Source organism: Palaemon carinicauda, chromosome 42 (genome assembly GCF_036898095.1).
Source record: "Palaemon carinicauda isolate YSFRI2023 chromosome 42, ASM3689809v2, whole genome shotgun sequence".
NCBI lineage: Eukaryota > Metazoa > Arthropoda > Malacostraca > Decapoda > Palaemonidae > Palaemon > Palaemon carinicauda.
Window position 1 is genome coordinate 29,393,819 of NC_090766.1, and position 27,097 is coordinate 29,420,915.

General features: G+C 37.4%; 1 protein-coding gene across 1 annotated transcript in view; it reads left to right on the forward strand.

Moving 5' to 3' along the window:
- The first annotated feature begins 20,032 nt into the window (after positions 1–20,032).
- The window catches only part of LOC137632761 (low-density lipoprotein receptor-related protein 2-like), an 18,912-nt gene continuing 11,847 nt past the window's right edge, over positions 20,033–27,097 (forward strand). The window contains exon 1 of the mRNA XM_068364839.1: positions 20,033–20,268. Coding sequence (XP_068220940.1) covers positions 20,157–20,268 — 112 coding nt within the window. The 5' untranslated portion in view covers positions 20,033–20,156. The remainder of the gene's footprint in view (positions 20,269–27,097) is intronic.

Genomic DNA, 27,097 nt, shown 5'->3' on the forward strand with positions numbered 1-27,097 from the left:
GTATTAGGAAATAATAAAAAACTTCTCTCTCTCACTCTCTCTCTCTCTCTCTCTCTCTCTCTCTCTCTCTCTCTCTCTCTCTCTCTCTCTCTCTCCTTGTGCAGGGAAGCCATCATATAAGGAATTAATAGATAGCGTATTATTCTCCTGCTTTTCGTTACAATATTTATCATATTAAATTATTTGCTAGTTTTATTAAATAAAGGAAATATGATTCACTAGAGATAATAGTCTGCCTTTTTAATCGTTATATCTTTATTCTCACAAAACTTATTTCCATCTTGGTTTTGAAAAGGCATCGGAATGGTAATTGATATCCCATAATTTTTATAAATCTATTTTTTGGGAATTTTATCATTGGCAATAGTACTCTATTTTTTAGGCACATAGAAATATATAATTGTGAACTTTTCTTAATAAAGGAAACCACAAAAGGTCGTGAGTCTTTGACTGTCCAGTAATGAAATTCACTGTATATTCTTCAGATGCCCCGATGCCTATAGGTATAATAGTAGCCTAATGGTTTCAAGAACAAGAGAAATTTTCACTTGAAGATGTTCTGACTACTCTCTTACTCTACTAATTCTTCCTATTTGGAGGAGGAGAAAAGCTTTATCAGAGGAAGAGGAACATAACGTCAGAAGAAAAACAAGGATTGGGGAATAAAACCTGGTAAGTTTTTCGAGTACTCTGGAGATCAACGTTTATTCTTCTCGATTTTCATTCTCGCGTTGATTTTTTATTTTGGTTTTGGAGGCGGTAGGTCTTTTATTTCTACAGATAAATGCAAATGGTTTGAGGGGCATCTTCTTTTGAGAGAGCCTAAAGAGATGCATATCCGGAACTAGTACGTCACAGAATTTGCCAGTGCCGTTTTGAAATATTCTTTGACCACATGGGAATACTGGAGACATTACAATTGCATCCAGGAAGAAAGATATTCTATTATTTTCTGAAATTTGTGTTTCTCAAATAGGCACCCATGTAAGATGCTTACACCAGGTTTCAAGAAGCCATTAATTTTGAAAAAAGAGGATACCATTACTAGGGAAAGGGAAATGGTGTTGTACCTTAGGACTGAATAGCCATTTTGTCATAAGCCTTGATGACGGTGGATATCATAAGATTCAGGTTATAGAAGTTTTGGACAGGCATACCATCTTTTATTTGTGTTCTATATTCGGTTGTTTTCTTAACAATTGGGTTAAGATACAGTTGGATAAAGAGGCCTTTTTTTTTTAGGGGGATGGGGGGGGGGTTTGCTTGTTGGCGATTTCAGTGGCCGCTATCGGAAGCGGACAAATACTTTGTTCTACCAATACAATTGTTTTTCTTTCATTATATCAAGCTTGGTTGCTTCTCCAGTTATATTGTCATATCTATTATGATACTAATGATTCTTTATTATCATTATCACTATCATTATCATTAATTATTGTTATCTTTAATCATTATTATTAACTGTAATTATTATTAATTATAATTATTATTGATTATACCTATTATTATTATTAATAATAATTATTATTATTATTAATTATTATTATTATTATTATTATTAATTATAATCATTATCAATTATTAGTATTATTATTATAATAATAATTATTATTATTATCATTATTATTATTATTGTTATTATTATTATTATTACTATTATTATTATAATTATCATTATTATTAGTTCTGTAGTTATGATTTTAAACTACAGAAACTTAAAATCTTCTGGTTGTTCTTAGCGGGACAAAATAATAAATTGAATATTATAATACATTCAATGACCTCCGTCTCATCATGTAGTAATTCAGAATAGTATTATAATCTTTTTATAATGTTTAAATATCACTATTTAGTCAATTATAAAAGGACTGTCGGGTAAACATCTGTTAGTCTTCCTTTCCTGACACAACATTTGAGCTAAAATAAACTATTAAATGACTAAAGGATAAAACATTTCTTACTTGAGCAACGAAAGAATATGTCAGAATCATATTCAAAACAACCATAAAATTTACAACCATAGGAGACCTCTTAGAAGGGCCGCCACTTCCAATGCCCCAAAAGATGAACTGAAGTAAATATATGACTGAATATGAAATCTTGTAAGATCAAATTAATATATGTTAATTGAAGGAGTTTTTGTGTTTTCAAGTAAGCAAAATATGATGACGTAAATCGAGTAACGTTCTTGTTGGATAACCTGGACCTCCTTCTGTATGGAAAGTGTTTGGTTTTAGGGAGAGGAGTCTGAAGAGAAAGAGTTTGAACTTGGTACGCCGCAAGGTGGAGTATTAAGCCCCATGTTATTCAATATTCTTATGGGCAATGTAGCTTCTTTCAACTTTTTAGGGAATACTCAGATTCTCGTCTATGCTGGCGGTATCCTAATGCAATGTGTAGATGAAAGAAGTTTGACCAAGATTACTGACGAACTCAAGTGTTTTTGTGTTCCTTAACGGTTGGTTATTAATGAATATAAAACCAAATACCAATCAAGAACTGCAGATGGACAAGAATTCTCGTTGAATGGAAGGAGGTTGGAAAAGGTAACTCGTTATAGAAGTCTGCTGTAGATCAATTCAGATCTGTCATTGCTAGAAACATTAGGATGAATACTTATACCAAAAGACTTTGTCAAATGTTGTTTGAGTACAATGCAATAGATGTGTGTGTACCTGTACTACGAAATAATGATATGGAGCCATGGCTCAAGAAAAGTTTCTTTACAAAAAAATTTATTAGCTGTTAGGAAAATAGATTATCCTCCCAAAAAATTACAAGTTATTTATTGAAAAAATATCTAGATATTTAAAGGAAAATGTTATACACTTTTACAGTGATGGATCTGTCAATGGAAACGGAAGAGGTTGCGGTGTAGTTATGAAAGAATTTTTTGAATATGGCATAAGCGTTGAGGAAAATTTATCTAAAAGTTTTGCTGATAGGAGCTCTTGTATGACGGAAGAACTTTATGATATTTATGTTGGACTTGAATATGCACTAAGACAGTCAAAGTGCTTTGTTTACTTAAATAGTAAAATGTCTACTAATGATGTAGTTTTGATATGTAGAGAATGTATACACAAAATAAATTCATTTGAGTGTGAGATAAATTTCATGCGTATTCCGTCTCATTATGGCACTTACTTTAATGAAGTTGCTGACTGTTTGGCTAAGGATTGGTGTGACAAGGAGATCATAAAATATAATTGAATATTAAGCATTGCTAAAATAAAATCTGTGAGCCTTTGTAGTTTATGGGGACACGCCGAGAAAAATGAATAACGACTAACACAAACTCCCCCCCCCCCCAACCTGACCTGCAAGCCTTGTCCTTACCTTCCTAATAACCTAACGGGGGCTAACGCCCCCCTGCGACCTCCAACCACTGTTGCTATCATACAAACCCCACAAACCCAACCTAACCGAACCTAATAGTTACCAGGTCACAACCCGTAGCCGGGGTCAAGCCTCCGCACCCCCTTCTTGGGCTGAACTTAGAAAATATAGAATAACTTCATATTTTGGTATATCGGATCATAGTAAAGCACATCTTTCCCAGAAGGAAAAACGATTGGGCTAGTAAGAAGAGTGAGGAAGCTGTGGAAGCTTGACGATGTTCATATGATAATGAGCAATGGCAGTAGGGGCGAGAAACACTACTATGTCGTTATGAACAATACTTGTTTTACTTGTGGTAGAGTTTCACCCGATATGACTTTTATGAGGAGGTTGCGGTTTGGGTATAGATATATTTGGGTGGGCGTATGATGTAGGTTCTCAAGGAATGTCTCACAAATTATGTAATAATGTCAAATAACATACTTTGTATCATTGTATAATAGACTGTAATGGTTTGGAAGAATTCAGTGATTGTAATATCAATGTCTGAGATGGTTTGTTATAAGACAAATAGCAATATAATTAAGAGAATATTGGAAAAATTTTCAAAGTTTGATGTACGTTATTAGTATTTGTTTAATGTTCGAATATTTGTTAACTTTTTTTTTACAGCATTTGTAAATAAAGTAGTTGTGCAAGATGTTACTGAGTGGGCTTCTCAGAAGGCTGACAGGATCCTTCTTATATTTATTCAATCTCAATAAATATTTTCAATTTGAATTTGAATCAATCTATCACGATTTTTCAATTGGATAGAATAATTCACAAGGATGGAACAAGGGACGTAGGCTGCCATCTTTTGACAAAAATTAGAAACACTCGGATTCTATTCAGATTTGGAGATTTGGAAAAGTGTGATATTACTTAAACATATCTTTTATGATAATATTCTTAAGGGATGAAATACGGTGTTAGATATTCGTTAGCCCAATTATAGACATCACTCCTCTATAAGATGTGTCTTGTGACATAACACTCTCATAGACGCACACACGTGCACTCACACACACATACACACGCACACACACACGCATATATATATATATATATATATATATATATATATATATATATATATATATACGTATATATATACATCTATATATATATATATATATATATATATATATATATATATATACATATATATAAATGTATGTATATATATACTTATATATATATATATATATATATATATATATATATATATATATATATATATATATATATGTATATATATATATATATATATATATATATATATATATATATATATATATATATATATATATATATATGTGTGTGTGTGTGTGTGTATATATGTATGTATATACTGCCTATATATCATATTCTTTTTTACGGTGTATTATGATATCCACAATGATCACTGCTGATTACAACGTAAAACTGTATCCAAAACTATTATAGAGCTGAATATAACACATAATTACACAATTTTTTATTTTAGAAATTTCTCTGTTTAATCTATGCAAATAAATCGATTTTTCATTGAGAAGAAGGATAATAAATCACCTGATAAGGAATTTCCGAAATAGACTGGAACTGTGAAATAGAATGATACCTTTCAGTTACATGCAAATGTTTATTCAGTTGATTAAATTCATTCTTTATTGTTTGACATTCGATAGATGAACTGGATTACATTGAGCAGATGGACGCAATGAATTTTCGTATCATTTTCTATGTTATTACTTTCCAGTTTAAGGGTTTAAGGTTTAAAGGTCGCTCATGAATAGCAGAGGCGAGGGACAGTGACAATGACCTAACAGAACATTGCCATAGTGACTGATCTTATACATATGATTATCGCCCAAGACTCTTCTCTATCAAGCTAGGACCAGGGAGGTCCAGGCGATGGCTGCTGATGACTTGGCATGAAGACCCCATCCTCAGCTCCTAAGGTTGGTGAGGTTGTAGATAATAAAAGAAAAGGTCGAGCTTGAGAGGGTCTTGAACCCCAGTCAAGTAGATTGCCGAGCAGGGACGTTTCCAATATGCTACCACAACCTTTGGATCTTGTGTTGCTTTGTTCGGTAAACAATCAAACGATGCTACTTTCTATTTTGCGGATTTGTGTATCTAAATTGGAACCTTTGTTGCATATTATAAATTTTATCAATATTTCTGGTAGACATCGAAATAATCATTCACTTTATTCGTCCCGAAAATATGATAACGTTGATGTAAGATAATGAGCCACTGTTGATTTAGGAACATATTTTTATTTGAATTCCATTATGCCATTTCCATGGGAAACTGAAATTGAGATGAAAAACCATGTTTTATGATCTAATATTTTGCTTATTATGCATAAAAGGACTATTATGACTATGTGGAATCTCTCTCTCTCTCTCTCTCTCTCTCTCTCTCTCTCTCTCTCTCTCTCTCTCTCTCTCTCTCTCTCTCTCTCAATATTGTATCCTTTTATATATCCTTACATAATCTGTTGACATTTTGAATCGTTAGAGCAATTTGTAATAATTTTTGTATTCATGGTAGAACAGAATAACGGTAAATTCACAATTCTCATGGATGAATTAGTTAAAAATAAGAGAAATTTAGGCAAAAGAAGAAATATTTATTGGGGAATTATACTTTCAGTTGAACTGGGCTTTTATTGCATTGGGTAAACTGTAAAGGAATAATGCTATGGAAGTTGTGTATTCAAATTTATCGCCAAGTTCCCCTAATTTAAAAAAGTGGTGTTACCTAACATTGATATATTTCAATTATTTTTTGTTTCTTTACTAATTCCGAATTTGATTACTGGTGAAGCCGCTAATTAATCCGTTCCTCAGTATGCAAAAGGCCAAAACATCAGGCTGAAAAGACTGGATGGATTCTCGGTTCTGAGAGAAGACTTTGAGCAACGTTAGTGTTCAAGAGAGGCACAAAATTATGTGAGGCATTTCATTCCAGGCGGGAATTTCTCATTCTGCTTTCGGTGCTTCGAAATGACACTGAACTACCAGCATATCAGAGACTGCAATTAGCTGCCCCTTTCACGTTGATTAATTATAATAATAGAGATAGTTATTTAGAAAGATTCTTTGGGTGTGGGACTCTTCCTCTGAGATATAAAACGACAAATTAAACAATCAATTGTACCGATAAAGTCTTGAGCGTGCGCATGAGTTATTGTGTACTTGACCGTAGTGAATCATTGATTACTGGGTATATTACAAACAGTAATTCATTTGTGCATTTCTATCAGTAAAAAAGTGAAGAAAAGTCCTCTGACACTATATATATATATATATATATATATATATATATATATATATATATATGTATATGTATATATAAATATATATATATATATATATATATATATATATATATATATATATACATACATATGTATATATATATATGTATATATATAAATATATATATATATATACATATATATATATATATATATAGGAGAGAGAGAGAGAGAGAGAGAGAGAGAGAGAGAGAGAGAGAGAGAGAGACATATATATGTGTGTAGCTGCATATAGTCAATATTTTGAAATAATATCTAATTAAAAAACGCAAAAGCACGCTATATATATATAATATTCATATATATAATATTCATATATATATATATATATATATATATATATATATATATATATATATATATATATATATATATATATATATGTGTGTGTGTGTGTATATATTATATACATAATACATATATATACATATATATATATATATATATATATATATGTATATATATATATATATATATATATATATATATATATATATATATATATATATATACATATATATATATATATATATATATATATATATATATATATATGTGTGTGTGTGCGTGTGCGTGTGCGTGTGCGTGTGTATGTGGATGTGTGCATGCGTACGTGTGTATGTTTGTGCGTGTGTGTGTTTAAATACTGCAGGATACGATTAGTATGATGTAAAATATAATCGATAATGATGAATCATTCTTAGTATTAATTAGACGTCAGAAGTAAATGTTAGCGTTCATCAGCAGATAGGATAAATTCTTTCCGATAGTTTTCCACCAACAAAAAAACCCTCCTACAATCCAGCTTCTCACCCTCCAGAGAAAACCCTAGCGATAGGCCCTCTTCGTGGAAATGGGTTTTTTCGGCTCTTCCGAGAGACACCAAAGGTGGTCTTCTTGGATGAACCGAAATCCCTTGATTCCTCCGGAATCGCCGGAGGTGCTTTCATTTCCATTCTGATTCAGCTTGATATTAGAAGAAGACAGATTTACCTTTCTCTTGCTTTCCACAATCCCTTGAAGACATTATGGTCATATAAAATTTCCAAAGAGGCTCCAGGGACTTTTAGTCCTCTCCAAAGTCACGTGCTGGCTCCAAAGTCTTCAAATTAATTAGACGACTTCAAGATTGATTAAATCTTTACGATCTAAGCATCAGCGAAAAAACTAGTTGGAAGTGGGGATTTTCTTTATCAGGATCGAAGGAATCTTTGTAGTAGCTTTACGAAGTTATCGATTTCTGAAGAGTTATTGTAAGTTAAATGATTCATGTTGATGTACCATATATATCTATGTAACCTGAAGGTGATTACTCATGATTTTATAGATTCATATCAAGAAAAGGGCAATTCTTTCACCAAAATGTCAATTGTGACTCTGCCGGCAGTATCTGGTAATGTGCTGGCATAAAGCCACCTGCTTCTAGAGATCGGAAGTAATACTCCCTCAGAATTCTATTATCCCTTCCAACAATTCTTGGAGACAGATTGTGATTTACAAAGAACCAAAAGTCTCCGGAGCCTCAGATGTCGACTTCAATGAATCGCAGCGTCTTCAAGGGATTGTAGATGGTAAGAGAAGGGACATATCTCATTTTCTAGAAATAGGCTAAATGAAGATGAATGAAGGAAGCACCTCCGGCGATTCCGGAGGAATCATGGGTTCCCGGATGAGCTTAAAGGCTCTCCTCTGAAATCTCCCAGAGGAATCCAGACGCAATTGCTGGTCTTCTCTGTGGTGGTCGGGGAAATCGGTTGGGTAGAGGAGAGTCTTTCGATTTTTTGACGAAGGAATTTTCAACTTACCTAATGAAGTCTAGTTTTTGCCTTGGTTGCCTATTTGATATTCATAAAATATTTCTTCAACAGCGAGTGTTTCTTATTCCATATCGAACTATATCTAAGAAAATTATATATATATATATATATATATATATATATATATATATATATATATATATATATATATATATATATAGGTATATATATATATATGTGTGTGTGATTTTATATATATTTATATGTATATATATATATATATATATATATATATATATATATATATATATATATATATATATATATATATATATATATATATATATTTATATGTATATATATATATATATGTATATATTTATATTTATATATATATATATATATGTGTATACATATATATATGTATAAATATACATGTATATGTATATATATATATATATATATATATATATATATATATATATATATATATATATATATATATATATATATATATATGTATGTATATACATATATACATGTGTGTGTGTTTATGTGTTTATGTGTGTGTGTTTGTATGCATGTATGTAAAATTAAAATATCTTTAACATTTCATGAAGTCTTATATATTACAGTTTCCCCCGGTTTTACTAAACTATATAATCATAGAAATTAATAAAGCTAAAACTAATAAAAATTTTAACTGATCTTTGTATATATATATATATATATATATATATATATATATATATATATATATATATATATATATATATATATATATGTAAATATATTCCTTATAAGGAAAAAGTTTTGCTTTCCACTTCTTTTGCAACTCTTACCTCTATAATTTATTTTTGGTTTCCCAGAACAACGTGGATTGTCATCTGTATGTTACAGTATCTTCTGAGAGTTACTGTAGAAGAGATAGGAAATTCATTATCCTGTTTAACAAAGATATTTGCTATTAGCAGTATTTTCAACCTTTAATAAACAGGTACAATATATCTATAGGCTATACATACACACACATACACATACACACACACACACACACACACACACATATATATATATATATATATATATATATATATATATATATATATATATATGTGTGTGTGTGTGTGTGTGTGTGTGTGTTTGTATTTTTTTATCTGTGTATTTATGAGGGTATCTGGATGTTCCCATGCATTTAAAAATCTGAAAAAAGTCAGCAAAATAGTACAATATATCATACGTTCTCATAGTACAACCAGAGGAATTACTTGTGGATCTAATGTATATGTTTTCCTATTTTCACATCATGATAATATAAATAAAATTAAATAATGATTTATTAGTAAAATAGAATATTTTCATTTCATAATATTCCTGCTATTGAGTGTGACATTGCAATACCGGTTGTTGTTTGAAGAAGACCGCCTCAATAGTACCTTTCCTTGTTTCTGACATTTTGTTGGATTAATCGTTTCTTAATTGTCCAAAGGTTGGTGCACTTGATGTAGACATAAGGGTAATTTCTTTTTTATAAGAAAGCTAAAAGATTTTTTGCTTAAATAAAGGAAAACGCTGTAGTTATAGATGTTTTGCCCGTTTATGAGGGTTTAAACCTGCGGCAAATTACTGTTTTTGAGCTATTGGACTCCAAACTCTAGCCCCCAAAAACCACCATTTCACACAAAAACGCCTATTATTTAGAAAACACAAGGAAAAGGGCATTTTAGCCACCCCCCCCCCCCAGCTAGGAAATGGCGTTTTGAACGTTAATGATGGTTTAAACCGGCGACAAATGACTGTTTTTGAACTATGGGACTCCAACGCCCCCAAAAACCACTATCGCATATAGACGCCGATTATTTTGAAAGCATAAGAAAAAGGGCATTTTTAACCAACCCCCCCCCCCCCCCCCCACACACACACACACCGGGAAATGGCGCATTTATAGCTGATCGCCGCTATAGGAATTGATTCTCCAACTACCCTAAAAACACTAAATTCACAAAAAAACACATTATCGGAAAAACACGAGAAAAATACAAGTATCCCCAAAATGGGAGGTTTTAAGAATGCACGTTTAGAGTTGAATTGTAGGGCTTCGTCCCCACTCCCCCATATATTATGTGAGCCACAAAAAAAAAAAAAAAAAAAAAAAAACTATCTATATATACCACTCTCCACGTGAACATTTACAGTTGAATTGTTGGGGCTTTGCCCCCACACCCCCATATACTACGTGATTAAAAAAAAAAAAAAAAAAAAAAAAAAAAAAAAAAAAAAAAAAAACCTTATCTAGATTTCACCACTTTCCACTTCTTATGTGAACATTTACTGTTAAATTGTAGGGGCTTCGACTCTAAACCCCCAAATTTTACATGAGCAATAGAATACTTATCTAGATTTCTCCTCTTTTAGCGTGAACAAAGATAACCCACAACAATTAGAAAAAGAGTCTACAGCACACTTCGTACAAAATGTAATTTTGAATGGATCGTTTTAACGTTTTGAGGGCGAGACGAACACTGTAACACTCAAACAAACAGACACAAAATAACAAGGGCAGGAACTTACCTCAAACAACACGAAACCCAGGAAGTGATGCAGATACCCAATACGCGTTGCTTGTAAATTGTAGGTGTTCTGTAATGAAATCCAGTATTAATTAAACAAGATCATAATGAAAATTAAGCAATTATTGAAATCGTTTCTTTCAGATTTAAAAACATATTGGGGAACAATTTTGGGTCATTGACTGGTCATATTTGGCCGAAGTAGAGCCAATATTTGGATTACACATGAAACAATAAAATTATTCTTTTCATTCACGAATAGAATAAGTATTAATCATAAAGGGAGCAAATTATTTGAGCGATAAGTTACCTTGTTGGAGAAACCTGGGAGAACAGCAGATTCGTGGGCAGGAAGAACAATGGCGCGGCGGACTGACGGTTTGTATGTGGTCTCTAATGGAGTTAAAGGTTTTAGTGAACGACAGTCAAAGGGATAATAGGTTTAACATGGTTAATCATATTTCAAAGAAATTACGCTGAGTAACAATTTTGAGACAATAACTAGTCATATTTGGCCAAAATACAGTCAAACATTGGATTAGTAATACAAGATAAACAAACAATATCTCAGTCACGATTAGAATTAATATTAATCATAACAGGAATAAATTATGTAGGTGATAACTTATCTTTTGTGGCAGAAACGTGGGAGAACAATGGATTGACGATGTGCATGGGATCTCCAACGGAGCAAAAGAATTAATGAACAACACTCAAAGGGGATTATAGATTTAACATGTTTTTTCAGATTTCAATAAAATAACATTGGGGAACCATTTTGAGACAATAATTAGTCATATTTGGCCGAAAATTGGATTGATAATAAAAAATGAACACACAATTCTGCAATGAGAGATGGAATTAATATTAATCATAACGAAATCAAAATATTTAGGGGATAACTTATCTTGTGGGAGAAACGTGGAAGAGCAGATTTGCGGTCAGTGTGGACAATAGCATGAAGGACTGACGGTTTGCATGCGGTCTGTAATGGACGACACTCATAGGAATGATAGATTTGACATGGTGTTTAATAATTCACAAAAGGTATAGTCTTTAATATATTGGTTTAAAATCAATACAAATAAAACGATGACCAAATAATTTGAAGCATGAACTTGCCACATAAATGCCCAAGATGCGTGAGAAGACGGCAAATTCAGGGTCATGTCAGGTTTGGCAACAGTGGAACGGATGGAGGTTGGAATGGTGGGTTCTGTAATGGAGGTAAAATGTTAGTGAACAACACTTAAAGAGATGAAAGATTTAACATGGTGTTTAAAAATTCCAAAATAACATAATCTTTCATGTATTTGTAAAAGAATAAATATAAAAACGGTTACCGATTATGTGAGGCATTGACTTACCAAAATTGAAGAAGAAACATGGGATGACGGCATATTCATGGTCAGGTCATGGATAGTTGGCGGCTGGAATGGGGTCTATAATGGAGCTGAAGTATTAGTCAACAACACTCACAAAAAAAAAAAACAAGCTTTTATCTAAAATAGAATCAGTACAATTATACCGGGGACAAGTTATGTGAGGCATTCACTAGATAATTTTCAATGGATTTACACATTATTTCAAGACAATACCCTAACCTCAAGTAAATATGATATACGCATAACGGAAAACAAGGTAAAAGGGGGACGGGGATGGTTTCCGTGCTGTCTGTAGAGTTTTCCTGCTTCCATGAAAAACTGATGGACAGGATTTTCAGGATAAGAATCAATGAGCAGGCACCTAGATAAATACTGATCAAAGTATTCAGCTTTCATTCCAGGCCTCTTTGACAATTCTTTCAGGTTTCTCCTCTGCCTTTCAATCGTTTGTGTATGAATAGTTGGATTATTTAGATCCACAAAGTGTTCAGAGTGATTGATGACCTTGTGGACATACCCCTCAGTCGACAAGGTCTTGTTGGCTGTCCAACCGTCGCTCATGATAGTTGACTCTATCTTGATATATTGCCGTATCAACAGATTTAAAGTTTCTGCACTTCTATCTTGCCCTTCTCTATGCAGAGAATGATAAATTTTTTCTTCGACACACGCTCAATCCCATCAAACAGCCAGACCTGGCTCAAGGGTCTATCGCGATGGTACTTATGTTTCATAAAAAACATTTCATCGATTTCAACAATAATTCCGGGACCACCAATAGGCTCCTGGTTGTACAGCCAGTGTAACGTGACTTCTGAGCAGAAACTACGCCAGTCGACATTAGTCTTGCTGGAAAAGCTCAAAGTACGAATCACCATGGAATGGTCCTACATTTTTGGGGGTAAATAGTTGACAAAAAGGACAATTTTCCATGCTGGATAATGCGCTTTTTCTAGAAATGTACCCTTGAAGAGGCTGACACTACAATGACACTGTTTTCTTTTCTTTTAATTTGCTCGTACATAACGTCCACAGAAAAACATGTGAATTTCTTGGCGTAATACACATGGTAATTTACAACTTGGCCATAAAACACTAGTGGGTAAATAGTACAATGAGTTAGTTGTATTTGAAAAATGCACTTGAATAAAGGCCATGTAGTTTGATTCTACTGAATTACCACTGCACGGGATTTCAACCGAGGCCATTGTACACTCGTCGAAAAATGCATCCTTACGCTAGAGAGGCCAGGGAAGGAAAAAAAGTATAAAGGGCCCAATTTAAATCTCGTAGTAGTGTCGGCCAATGAAAACTACAAGGGCTTTAGGGAACAGTTTTGATTGGTTTGAGGACAAAGTCTTTACCCGGAAGAGCATTTGCATGCGATCGGCCTAATTTAAATCCCTTTGTGGTGTCGGCCAATTAAAACTGCGAGGGAACCGTTATAATTGGTCTGTTGGTGGTTTAGGCCTATCAAAACAGACGTCATCGGCGCACGTGCTTAAAAAATTGATATGTGTAAAATTGGGATGAAACAATAAAATATGACATGTTCTTTACTAACGAACTTATTAGGGAGATACTGATGAAATCAGGATTAATAGAGACAGGGTGAGACCGCTTCGGACCAAAATAAGACAATTTCACGCATGACATCACATGGCTGCACTGACTGAGGTTCGGGTAAAAGGAATTCATCTGTCTCTATTAGATTGCACTAGAGTGAAGAACAAGGAAGCTGGCTTACACCAGATTAAGACGCTCTTCGCCTGGTCAGTCGTTTCAATCCAACGACCGACCGAGCCAATGGCTGTAATTAAAGCTACCAAAACTTCAATTTCTTTCATACATTACTACGCGAATTTACCCAACTAAGTTATTGTCCTTATTTTGTAGGACAAGAGTCCTAAACAAAAACATTGCTTTTGAGAGAAATGAAAAGAGAAAATATACAAAACTAAAGATTTAAAAAGTTGGACTTGCTCTTGTTTTCATGTGTGTTTTCATTATACAAACCGATATTTAAACAGAATTTTGTATCTTGTTTCAATGTTGAATGATTTGGGTTGCTGGTGATAGTCAAGGCTCAAAAGATATGGATGAAATCATAAAAAATGAGGTTCTTAACTATTTTTACCGTGGGAGACACACTATTACTTGGAGAATTAACGGGTCTTCTCTCACACAAGGTCGTGAAAGATAATGAATGTTAGCAAGCAATTACCATAGTGACTGCTAATTTCTTTGTTTTGGTTTTCTCTCTTAATACTTCTACCCATGACGTCACAAACAATTAAAATTAAATATTTTAGGAACAGTTACAACATTAAAACAGATCTTTCATCTATAAACTATAAAAAGGGACACATGTCATCTTGTTCAACATAAGAACATTGTGCATTGTTCCGGGGTTCTCAACCAAAGGGACTTGTACCCCCAGTGGTACATTTTCCTCTTCAGAGGTTACATCGCATCTCAGAGAACAGTCAGTACTGCGCAGTACATGATGTAATCTGCATTGGGATTTATTATGTATTAACGTAATTTTTCCTTTAATTTTCGTCAGCCTTGTTACTGCATTTTTGTTTTATGTAAAATTAGTATAAGATTTAGTCAATAAGGCTTTAGTTGTAAATTTAAAATTGTTTTGAAGTGCTGTTTTAACCTCCTTCCCGCTCGTTTAAAGATTTATAAGTGTCTGGTTTAACGCTTCTTTCTTTTCTGTGTTTTTCGAGTCTTGGTGAGAAGAGACACCTGTGTTTACCTGCGAGAAACTCGACTGCTAAAAGACAGTTCGAGCTCAAGGTTACCCGGACCTACTTCAGCAGCTGGCTTGTGTGAGCTTTTCCAAGGATTGCGACACCAACATTCGACAGCTTTTAGCAGGTGTATTTCTGCCACCTGCGGTGATTTGCAAATCCTGCGTGTTCTCTTCTGCGGTCCGCAGAGCCGACGTAGGAATCCCGGCTTTAAGGTGGACTCGGGATAGACACCACCGTCGACGCATCCTCACCATAGTCAGCTGCGGGAGCCTTGGAATTTTGTTTGTGTGTGTTTAGTTGTTATTTGACTCTCTCTCGTTAAGAGTGTGGTGTTCCCGTTGGGGAATTTTGTTGATTGCCGATTGTTAATTATTAGTTGATAAGTGTTAGTTGTTAATGGTTATTGTTAATTACTAATTCAAATTGTTAGGTAGTAACAAGGTTGACTGTTCTAAAATTTTTTGTTAATTAAATATTGTTAAGTGAAACCAAGTGTTTTCATTTCCACTGACCAATTTTTATGTGTGATATTTTTATAATCACTGACCTTTCTTATCGTGCAATAAGAACTTGCACCATGGCCCAACAAGGGTCGTAACAGGATTGAATAATAGAATTACATCACAATATGTTTCATTATTTCCATTTATCATTCTCAATTTTAGGGATGCAAAGGAATCTATAAAAGTTCACGAACATTGTCTTCGGCGATCAAAATTTTTAACGTAATTCTAAAACTTACACAAAATTATATGATTGCCCAGATGAGCTTTGAAACTTCCAGGCAAATTCCACATTGTTCGGTTCACCCATTTTTTATTTTATTTTTTTTTTTTTCAAGAGTAATCAGGTGATGGAGGGTGAAGATCTAAAATAAAACTTTCCGGATGGAATTTAGAGTATAAACTAAATTTTCTGGTAATGAAACGCATAAGGATTCTATATAACATAACCTAACATATATCTATTTAGGTATGCAGTTAATTGTAACAGCCAGAGGGCTAAAAACAACACCGTATTCTAAAAGTTTTATTCCAGCTATGACCAGATTATGGAAGGATCTTTATATGGCAGTTCAATCGGAGGAACTTCAGAAGTTCAAAGCAATTTTTTTATATTGAAAAGGTTGACATAAGTCTTTCTTTATCATTTATATATGACAGATCTGTTTTAACGTTGTTGCAAATCTTAGAATATTTTATTTTAATTTTTTATTTCTCTTCGTGTAGTTGGTTTATTTCCTTTTCTCACTGGGCTATATTTCCCTGTTGGAGGCCTTGGGCCTATACCATCCTGCTTTTCCCACTGTGGTTGTAGCTTGGCTAATAATAATAATAATAATAATAATAATAATGATAATAATAATCTATGCGTGATTTTCACACATAGTCACAGGTGCGTTGAAAAAAATTGAAATTCGATAATTGGAAACAAAGACCAAATTTATTGGCGATGGCGAACTTAAATAGCCTCTCGTGGACAGAAGTTGTTTTCAAGTCTTCAACATACTTTGTCGTTTTCAATAGTGCTGCTTGCTGGCTCATTTCGTTTCCTAATATCTTTTCTCTTTTCTTTCCCTGTAAGACGCTGGACACTAAAACCTGTCCCCTTGAACATCGACGACCGAGGTGTCTGGGGGTGGGATGGAGTGGACTATCCCCTGGATATTACAAGGGAACAAAGGAATCGGGTTGCCAGTTTGGGAGTCCTTTTTGTAGTACCTTCGAAATTATCTTCTTATTTTCTCCTCCTCCGATTTTTCGTATAGTTTTTCAGTAAGCTATTTGCAAGGAAGTCATCAATTATATACATAAAATCATGAATGTTCAATGCATACATATTGAAGGATGCTTCTTTTGTGTATTTGTGTCCGATTATTTACCGTCAGTTTCATAGAGAAGATGAAACGTAATTATTTTCCAAGTGCCAAACCTGTTTGTGGATCGTTGCTTGCAAGCAGGTTGCTCATGTTAACCTCTGGTATTTGTTGCAAATTGCCTAGTTGTTCATTAGTTGAAGGAAAATAGATTCCATTACATAATATGAGTTATTTCTAGATAAACGAGAAATAAGATTATTAAAGCATCTTAATAGAGAGAGAGAGAGAGAGAGAGAGAGAGAGAGAGAGAGAGAGAGAGAGAGAGAGAGAGAGAGAGAGAGAGAGAGAGAGAGGCCAATCTTGAGCCAAGGGCGAAGAGGTTGCTGAGGTTGCATCATGTTGCGCCGTGTACAAATGGAGGACCAACTTGCATAGACAAAGATTGCATTGACCAAATTTTAGGTTTGGCCATTTAGGAAAAGCATCTCTAGCCGAGCCAATGCAGTTTATTTTTGGCTGGTTGCGCAATCATTTCCATGGTAGCGTTTACACTGGGAAGAATGTTTTGATCATATTTGTGATAACTTGAAATATTCCTGTCTTAGAAGTTTAGAGGTTTTTTCGTCTTTCTAATTCTTGTAAATTTCTCTTGTCAATATATTTAAGACTTGTGTTAAAGATGAAAAAATCTATTCATATACTAATTGTGATGGACAACCGCCGGAGTATAAATTTTGGGAATTTTTTAGGTTTGAAAAATTTTAAATTTTGGATATTTCAAGTTTTGAAAATAAAAAAATAATTTTGGAAATCTTAAATTCATGTAACCTGTGTGTTTGTCAGTAAATCTTTGGACACTAGGATGAACAGACGGGGGTACTTGTTAATAAAACTCCTTTCATCAAAATTCTTCTCTCAATTTAGAATAGTTTTAAGTGAGGATATATATATATATATATATATATATATATATATATATATATATATATATATATATATATATATATATATATATATATATATATATATATATATATATATATATATAAGTGAATATCCTTAGGATGCAAAATAATGTATAAGTTAAGATGAAAAAAATTAAGCCAACTGGAAACGTCTCTGCCTTGTGATCTGATGGACGAGAGTTCGAGTCTCCCTTAAAAGCTATAGTTTCTAGTAAGTGTTGTCCTCAACCTCACCATCCTTGTGATCTAAGGATGGGGGTTTGGGGATGCCTATAAGTCTACCTACTGAGTCATCATCATATATATATATATATATATATATATATATATATATATATATATATATATATATATATATATATATATATATATATATAATATATATATATATATATATATATATATATATATATATATATATATATATGTATATATATATATATATATATATATATATATATATATATATATATATATATATATATATATATATATATATATTTATATATATATATATATATATATATATATATTTATATATATATATATATATATATATATATATATATATATATATATATATATATATATATATATATTTATTTATTTATATGTATGTGTGTAAGTATGACTGTTGATATACCATGTTTGAAGGTTGATTATTTCTAACGTCATAGTGTTAATGCCAATGGAAATGAAACTAATTAGTTCTCCAAATAATCAATACTTTATTTGACTTTATTTCCCGGGAAAAAAATACATCCTCCTATTATTGACGGTGAAAGAAAATTGGTCCTCTTTGCTACATTTAACAGTGACTCGAATGAAATGGGCGTTCTTGTCACTATAGTCCATTTCTTTTAGCGATGCATATTTGCACAGAGTCGCAGCGGTGCCCTTTTAGCTCGAAAAAGTTTCCGGATCGCTGATTGGTTGGACAAGATAATTCTAACTAATCAGCGATCAGGAAATTTTTCTGAGCTAAAAGGGCACCGCCGCGAGTCGGTGCAAATATGCATCGCTAAAAGAAATGGACTATAGGTGACGTCACACGGATTTACAGTTGCATTGCTCAGCCATTTTGGCCTTAGACTATAAAGGACTAGAAGAGGCAGAAAGACCATGTGGCTCCGGCCACAGTTCCACTCAACTACAACATTATATTTGGAAATCTATATAGCCTACTTCCGCCTCACCACTCACTATTATTTTCCTCTCCTTCAAACTAGTTTAAGCTTCACCGTTCATTTCTAATGACATTCGTCTTATCCCCATTTCTATGGCGTAGATTCCGTTAACAGGGCCACGGTCTAGGACTCTCTCAACCTATACATAGACATGACCAGAGGTAAAGTCAGTTCATTTGGGATGGTTACCTGTTGGAAATTCCATCGTAATGATGAGCAAACATTAACTGGAAGAGAATTTCATCCCATTGTGAAATAGACCGCAGGCATTAGGCTACCTGTCCCAGAGTTTCCATTGGATCCTTGAGCTCTTTGAAGTAAATAACTGACGAGAGAGAGAGAGAGAGAGAGAGAGAGAGAGAGAGAGAGAGAGAGAGAGAGAGAGAGAGAGAGAGAGAATGTCTCATGATTTCCAGCTTATCAGAGGTGAATATTCTGTCATGCGTCTATTTACTCTCTTCTTTTGTGAGGATTTTCGTTCTGAGAGAAAACGCTTAATTTGTCGTCACTTTCAGAAAAAAGAAATTGGTAATTGGATTAAAAGATCCTTATTGGAAAAATGTGAAAAGTGTTCGATTTGAAATGACCAAGAGTGAATCACACTGGAAACTTGCGTACGACACACACGCTTCCAGTGTACACTTGCTTATCCATACCAGTCACCTTCTTGTCCACACCGGTATCTTTGCTTTATCTTTTTTTTTTCTTTTCTAATCCTAGGTATTCTTTGAATTTATCATCCTAAGGATCTATGGCCGCGGGTTTAAGTTTAAACTAACGAACTCTTAAAACGAATAACGAAAATCTGCTAACTTTAACTCTGCGAAAACTTTGGTAGTTCCAGCAAATTATGCTCACCGAGTGGGATTCTCTAGGCCAGGGCGCATGCGCGGCTGATATGATCTGGGCCTTTGAGACTCCACTCAACTACCGAATCTGTGGGCACCTTGCGGGCGGCGGCTGGGCGGCATACCGGACTCAGTCGTAACCCAAACGCTGTCAAGGACCTTGAAATGAAACATGTGTTGCACATCTTGGCTAACTATTTATTTAGTATGTGTCAGCCTAACATCATGGAGTTGTTTTGGACAAGTCATAGAGGATGAGGATCTTGTGTCTCCAACGGGAACAGGTGAGAGAGTGCACTTGAGTGTTTGTCGGGCAATCTGCTTCTGGTGACGGCTCAGGAGGTTACACAATACACCAGCCTGGTGAGGTTAACCAATTCCTTGTTGTATCTTTAACTCCACCCCATCCTAGATAGCCCACGGGGATCTCTCTCTCTCTCTCTCTCTCTCTCTCTCTCTCTCTCTCTCTCTCTCTCTCTCTCTCTCTCTCTCTGTCAGTAATGTGAAGAACTTCCGAATTTTGTTCATAGTTGTCATTCAAGTTGCCCATTTACCAATCTACGCTATCAGAAATTAAATTTTCAACCAAAAAGAAAAAATATATATATTTTTTTAGTGTTATAAATGTATCATTTATTGAATAAATATGATACAAAAATATAAATATACACTGTATGACTGAGGTATTAAAACATGAAATAGAACAGTGAACAATGAAATACCCTAAGTACACAAAACAAATGTTACAAGGCTTAGACGAACAATTAAAGAGTTATTTTCAGAATTTATTCCATATGAAGTCATTCTGTTACTTACAGTATTTATGTTTCATGAAGACATTTGTATTAAATAAAAAAAAAATGTTAATCGTTGTATTGTTTTATGTTGTTTATTTTGTAAGTGAAAAGATTCCTGGGTATCGAGTAGAGCTTTATAGAACAGCCTCTTGAAGAAGTACTATGATGCCAAGTACTGAAGGTAAACTTCAATAGGAAGATATGCAGTGTGACAGTCAGTGTATCAGGGTTGGTTTAACCATAGTAATATGGACACTTTAATATCTTGAGGTTAGGCCTATCTGTTCCTAGTCAGGGACACCTATACTTGAATGATTAGTTGTGAACAATCAGACCAAAATCTCCCACTATCACCAATCCACAGTGGTCATGGTTTGCTGATGAAAACTGGCCAAACCCCAGGCATGCATAATTGACATGTCTGGGGCCTTTGTCCTGTACTGGACTAGAAACGGCTGCATATGTTGTTGTTGCCTTCGCCAAGATCGACGATATTGCGAAGGGTATGTATTCATCCGTCTGTTTGTTAGTTTCTCTATTTGTTTATTCGTTTGTAACTTTACTCAAAAACTACTTTACCTTTTTTTCATCAAACTTGGTAGTCATTTTCGGTATCAACCAAGGATTAATTTGCAACATTTTTGATAAAGTACATCAAAATAAAAGTACGCAGCAGTACTTTGAAAATAATTGCAATGTTAAGTAAATGATAAATATTTTGTTTATGAACAACATTAAACAAAAATTACTGAAGCAATTTCAAGGAAACGTGGGGAACATGTGGATTATGGTCCATGGACAAATGCTTTAGATTTAGAATAAAATACATCGAAGAACAATAGCTCATTAGGTTTAAGAACAAAATAAGACTGCATGCTGTTGTTGTTATTGTTTATAGAATAGACGCAAAAGTATAGCATTAACTGTTGTGTATGTCCCTGAGCGTTATTTCACTCTTGAAGTTATGACTCAACTAAATGTAGATATCATGGCATTAAGTCTCTCCCATATGAGATTGGCGTCTGTGGGGACCTCCGAGATTCACCGTAATCTTGGCAGTTATCCAATTCCTATTCCGCTCCATCCTGAGTTGAGATACCCAGTGTGTCAGTGAGAAGATCTTGTCGCTGGACATTGCCTGTCACGTACCTTGGAAAGGAGAGCCTTGCGAGGTGTGGCGTTATTATCCATAGGTTTTATAGTTGTCTCCCGATAACATAAATAATTCTCTCTCTCTCTCTCTCTCTCTCTCTCTCTCTCTCTCTCTCTCTCTCTCTCTCTCTCTCTCTCTCTCTCTCTCTCTCTCTCATATATATATATATATATATATATATATATATATATATATATATATATATATATATATATATATATATGTGTGTGTGTGTGTGTGTATTTTGTTTTCTTTTGCTAAGAGAATTGGCAAACATTTTCTTTGACTTTATGATATGAAGATGGCGTGATCATTATAGAATATCACATTTCTCTGTTAGATTGTTTAATGTATTTTTAATGGTAAATCATTCTTAATTAATAACATTAGTTTTGAGTTTACTGTATATATATATATATATATATATATATATATATATATATATATATATATATATATTTGTTCCAACACGAATACTTACCTCGAACTACTTTCTTAGGAGTTACCTGTAATCTCCTCTCTACCGACCAGAGTTTTGTGTAGTATACCCTATACCCATTTTCTATGGAGGGCTAACCCGGGAGTGAGAGAACGTGCCCCGAGGGTAGCCTTTGAGCTAGGTCGAGGTCTGCTTGGGTCCAGTGAGTCAGTAAGTTCTCTGGTCGCGACGTGATACCATACTCTCACGTCGCTCTCGTCTCTCTCGACCCTTTGTGTCCGCCTCGTGTGTCCCACGTGGTTACCGCGTGGTAGCTTTGTGCTTATCCTTTGTGTTCTTGCGTGTTCACTATCCTTCCTTGTGCTTCCCAAGTGTATCCCTTTGATTCCCTTCGTTCCTGTGCCTTGTGGTTGTGTGCTTTGGAGCAGATCCGCCGTTGTCCTGGGCCTAGAGCCGGAAAGTCGTGTGGAGCGTTCCTCTCCAAGCCCGAAGTAGACCCTCACTCCCTTTGCTCTTACTGTAGGGGCAGGATGTGCTCGTCATCGGATACGTGCATTGAGTGTGTTAGTTGGAGTGAGATACAGTGGGTGTGTTACGGCACTAAGAAGAAGAAGTCGTCGAAACGTTCGCCCAGGAAATCTAGCATCTCTTCGCCGCTACCGTCACCCAGTGGACAGTCCGACGGGGCTTCTGTCTCGACTTCCCCTACCCAGAGTAGGGGACGAGGTAAGTCCGTTGCGGGGAAAGAGCCGAGGGTTCTTCCCCAGGAGTCTAATGTGTGTGAAGTGGGGGTTGCTGGGACTTCTCAGGCTAGTGGGGGGCCTGGTAGTGCTGTGTCGGGGGGTTCTGGAGACTGCCCTTGAGCTTGGGGGGCACGTTTCCTCCGACGACCCCTTATGGTGTAGTAATGTTGTGCCTGTTTCTTCGCCCCCTTCGTGGGCCTGTGTTTCAGGTTCTTTGGCAGCTGGCGACGCCCAGGGTAAGTTAGACTCCACGGTAAGTGAGTCCTTCGGGTGGAAGCTCCCTAAAATGCCAGGTAGGTCCCCAATGCGGATGGAAGAGGGCCTGGATACCTCGTTCCCTAGTGTAGGGCGTCAACCCTCTTTTCCAGCTCCTCTGACGGCGGTTCCAGAAACCTTCCTACAGCCCTCTACCTCTGGTACGCAGCGAGTCGCGAAGCCCTCCGTAGCTCCCGCTTCTGCCCGTCGTGCGGGTGGTACAGTTTCGTCGGGCTCTTCGGATGGTGGGGCTTCGTACTCTTCGGAAGAAGAAACCAGGAGGAGACATCGGCGCCGGAGGGAGCGGTCCAGGAGCAGGCGTTCCCGCTCAAGATCCCGTTCGAGGTTCAGTTGGAGACGGTCCCGCTCTCCACGGAGGAAACACAGGAGGAGTAGGTCCCCCGATGGTGATTGGGTCTTCGTTCCCCGTAAGTCTGAATTGCAGCGTTCCCCGGACCGGCAATCCAGGGATTTCTCGCCACGAAGGCCATCCTCCAGACGAAGATATGACCCTCGCAGGGAGAAATGCGAGAAGGCCGCTTCAGGCAGGCGTAAGGCCGCGAAGCTTCCGGTTCACCCCGCCCAGCGGGGGGAACCGTGCTTCCTTACGGGCAGCCTGGCCGAATCAGCACAGCTGGTTCGGCCCTCGGACTTTAAGGAACGGTTCCCTCCGTCGGGTCAGCCCACGGAATCCGCGTCCTCGTCCCCCAGAGAGAATGCACGAACGGTAGTCCTCGCCGGCACGGCGATGCCAGTTCTGACCCCCGAACCTGGTGCAGAGGTTTCTGCCGGGGAAGACCGGTACCACCGCAGGGGAGTGCCTGTTGTTCCAGAACCGAAGCGCCCGGTGGGAGTACCCGGTGACCCGGCTCCTCGGGATCAGGCCAAAGGTTCTGCTGACGGTAGAGAAGGTTCCCTGACCGAGGACTCGGCCTATCGGAAGGTTATAGGCCTGATTCGAAGGCATCATAGAATTGAAGAACCGGTTACAACCGATGAGGACTACTGGAGGTCCAGCCTGACCCGCTTGATGCAGGCACCCGTCCAACAGAAAACCTCCCTGGCCCTACCTGTGGCCCGAGATCTCATCCTGGGACGGGCTCATGTCGATAGAGTTGTGGCAGGCAATGCCGAAGCTCCCAAAACGCAGAGCTCTTCGAAGTTGCTCCAAGGGCTCAAGACAGAGTAGGGTTTATGTGCCAGAGGGACAACGACCGGGAGCCTGCAAGGTGGAGCCTGCCCTCGACGTTCTGGGACAGGGTGCCTCGGAGGACAGAGCCTCTTCAGCCCCGATTTGTTTTTCGCAGTTGGAGGCTGCGATGATGGAGGAGATGTCGAAAGACTTAGTTCACGTCTCCTCTTGGTTGGACTGGTGGGCTTCCACTCTGGTAGGTGTTCAAGCCACATATGACTTGACGAACCCGGAACAGCAAAGCCTCCTGAGGGAGCTTATCATCTCCGGGGGCAAGACTCTGAAGTTCCTCAAGTATCAGTCCCTTGCCCTGTCGGCGAATTGGGTTCTTCGCAAAAGGGACACTATTCTGGCGAAGCTTTCCCGGAAGGTCCCAGACAGGGAGGCGAGGGCCATGAGGAGCCTTCCTGTGTGGGGTGACTCCTTGTTCCCCTTGAAAGAGCTAGAGGAGATCATGGAAAAGGTGGCTAAAAGAAAAGAAGTGAACGCTCCCAGGCCTCAACCGGTAAGGAGGCCCCCCTTCAAGAGGTCAGCCTCAGACGGTCCCTCTACTTCTCAGGCCCCGCCTAACCTGACGAGGAGAAAGCCCCTTCTTCCTTGTGGGCTTCAGCGCCTCAGCCCCCCCGTAGAGGAGCTCCAGCATCATCGGCCTCTTTTAGAACAGGGTATTCTGCCTCCAGGAGAGGCCGTTCAGGCCGCTCCTCCAGGAGGAGGTAGAGTGGGAGGCCCCCTACTCCTGCCCAAGCCTCAGGTTGGGGGATGCCTCAGACTACATTGGCAAGCATGGAAGGCTCACGGAGCAGAGCCCTGGACAGTATCTGTACTGAAGGAGGGGTACAGGTTACCGTTCTTGACAGAACCCCCGCCTTTAATTCCGGCCAGCCTGTCGGAGTGGCTGGCACCCAAGGACCCGTTGAAGAGGGCGGCTCTTCAAGAAGAGGTGTCCACGATGTTGGAAAAGGGTGCCATGGAGGAGATCCTGCACCCAGGGCCAGGTTTCTACAGCCGCCTGTTCCTGGTAGAAAAGGCGACCGGGGGAGGGGGGGGGGGGCGGTGGAGACCAGTGATAGACCTGTCAGCTCTCAACAAGTTTGTGCGAAAGACAGATTTCAAAATGGACACTCCGAAGTCAGTCTTGCTGTCCTTGAGGGAGAAAGACTACATGATGACCATAGACCTCAAGGACGCATACTTCTAAATCCCGGTCCATCCCTCAAGTCGGAAGTTTCTCAGGTTGAAATCGGGTACCCAGATCCTGCAATTCAAGACCCTCTGCTTCGGGTTGTCGACAGCTCCCCAGGTATTCACGAGAGTCTTCACAACAGTCTCGGTGTGGGCTCACGAGCGGGGCATTCGCCTCATCCGGTACCTGGACGACTGGTTGCTTCTTTCCTCCTCGGAGGACGTTTTGAAGGAGCAGGGTATAAAACTTCTCCAGTTTTTCAAGGGTCTGGGTATCATGATCAACCCAGAAAAATCGAACCTATCTCCCTCCACCAGAATGACCTATTTGGGGATGACACTGGATTCCCTACTAGGGAAAGCTTTTCCATCAGAGGAGAGGATAAGCAATCTTATGAAGATCCTTCTTCCTTTCCTGTCGGGGCAACCCAGGAGGGCGAAGGACTGGCAAAGGCTAATAGGTCATCTGGTGTCATTGGAGAAACTGGTTCCCCAGGGGAGACTCAGACTCAGGGCCGTCCAATGGAACCTGAAGAACTTCTGGAACCAACTGGACTCGCCCCAGAAATTAATTCCAGTCCTGCCAAACACAATACCCTCCCTGGAATGGTGGCATTGCCGGTCGAACTCGCTCAAGGGGATGCCCTTCGCGACCGAACCTCCCGAGTTGCTCCTATTCACAGACGCCTCCAACCAGGGATGGGGAGCCCATCTCCTCAATGGGACGGCGAGAGGAACCTGGATGGACGGGGAGAAAGGCCTACACATCAATGTCCTAGAGTTGAAGGCAGTCCAGAAAGCTTGCCTGCACTTCATCGATCTACTAAGGGGAAACACTGTGGCGTTGATGTGCGACAACGCCACAGTGGTAGCGTACATAAAGAAGCAGGGAGGCTTAAAATCAAGGGAGTTGTGCGATCTCGCCCTAGAGATCCTAGATTGGGCGGAAGCGAACCAGATAGTGTTATTGGCAAGGTTCATCCCCGGGAAAAAGAACGTCCTAGCCGACAGTCTCAGCAGAATGGGTCAGATAGTAGGAACAGAATGGTCCCTCCTCCCAGAAGTAGCCAGGCTCATCATTCAACGGTGGGGTTCCCCGGTGATGGACCTCTTCGCAACCAAGCTGAACGCACAACTTCCCGTGTATTGTTCTCCTGTCCCAGACCTAAAGGCAGCCTTGGAGGATGCCTTTCAGCACAAGTGGGACAACCTAGACGTGTACGCTTTTCCCCCCTTCACGTTGATCAGGCAAGTGCTCAACAGAGTAAGGGCTGCCCGGAACTTAAGGATGACTTTGGTAGCGCCCTGGTGGCCGGAGAGAGAGTGGTTCGCAGACCTAAAAGACCTGACGA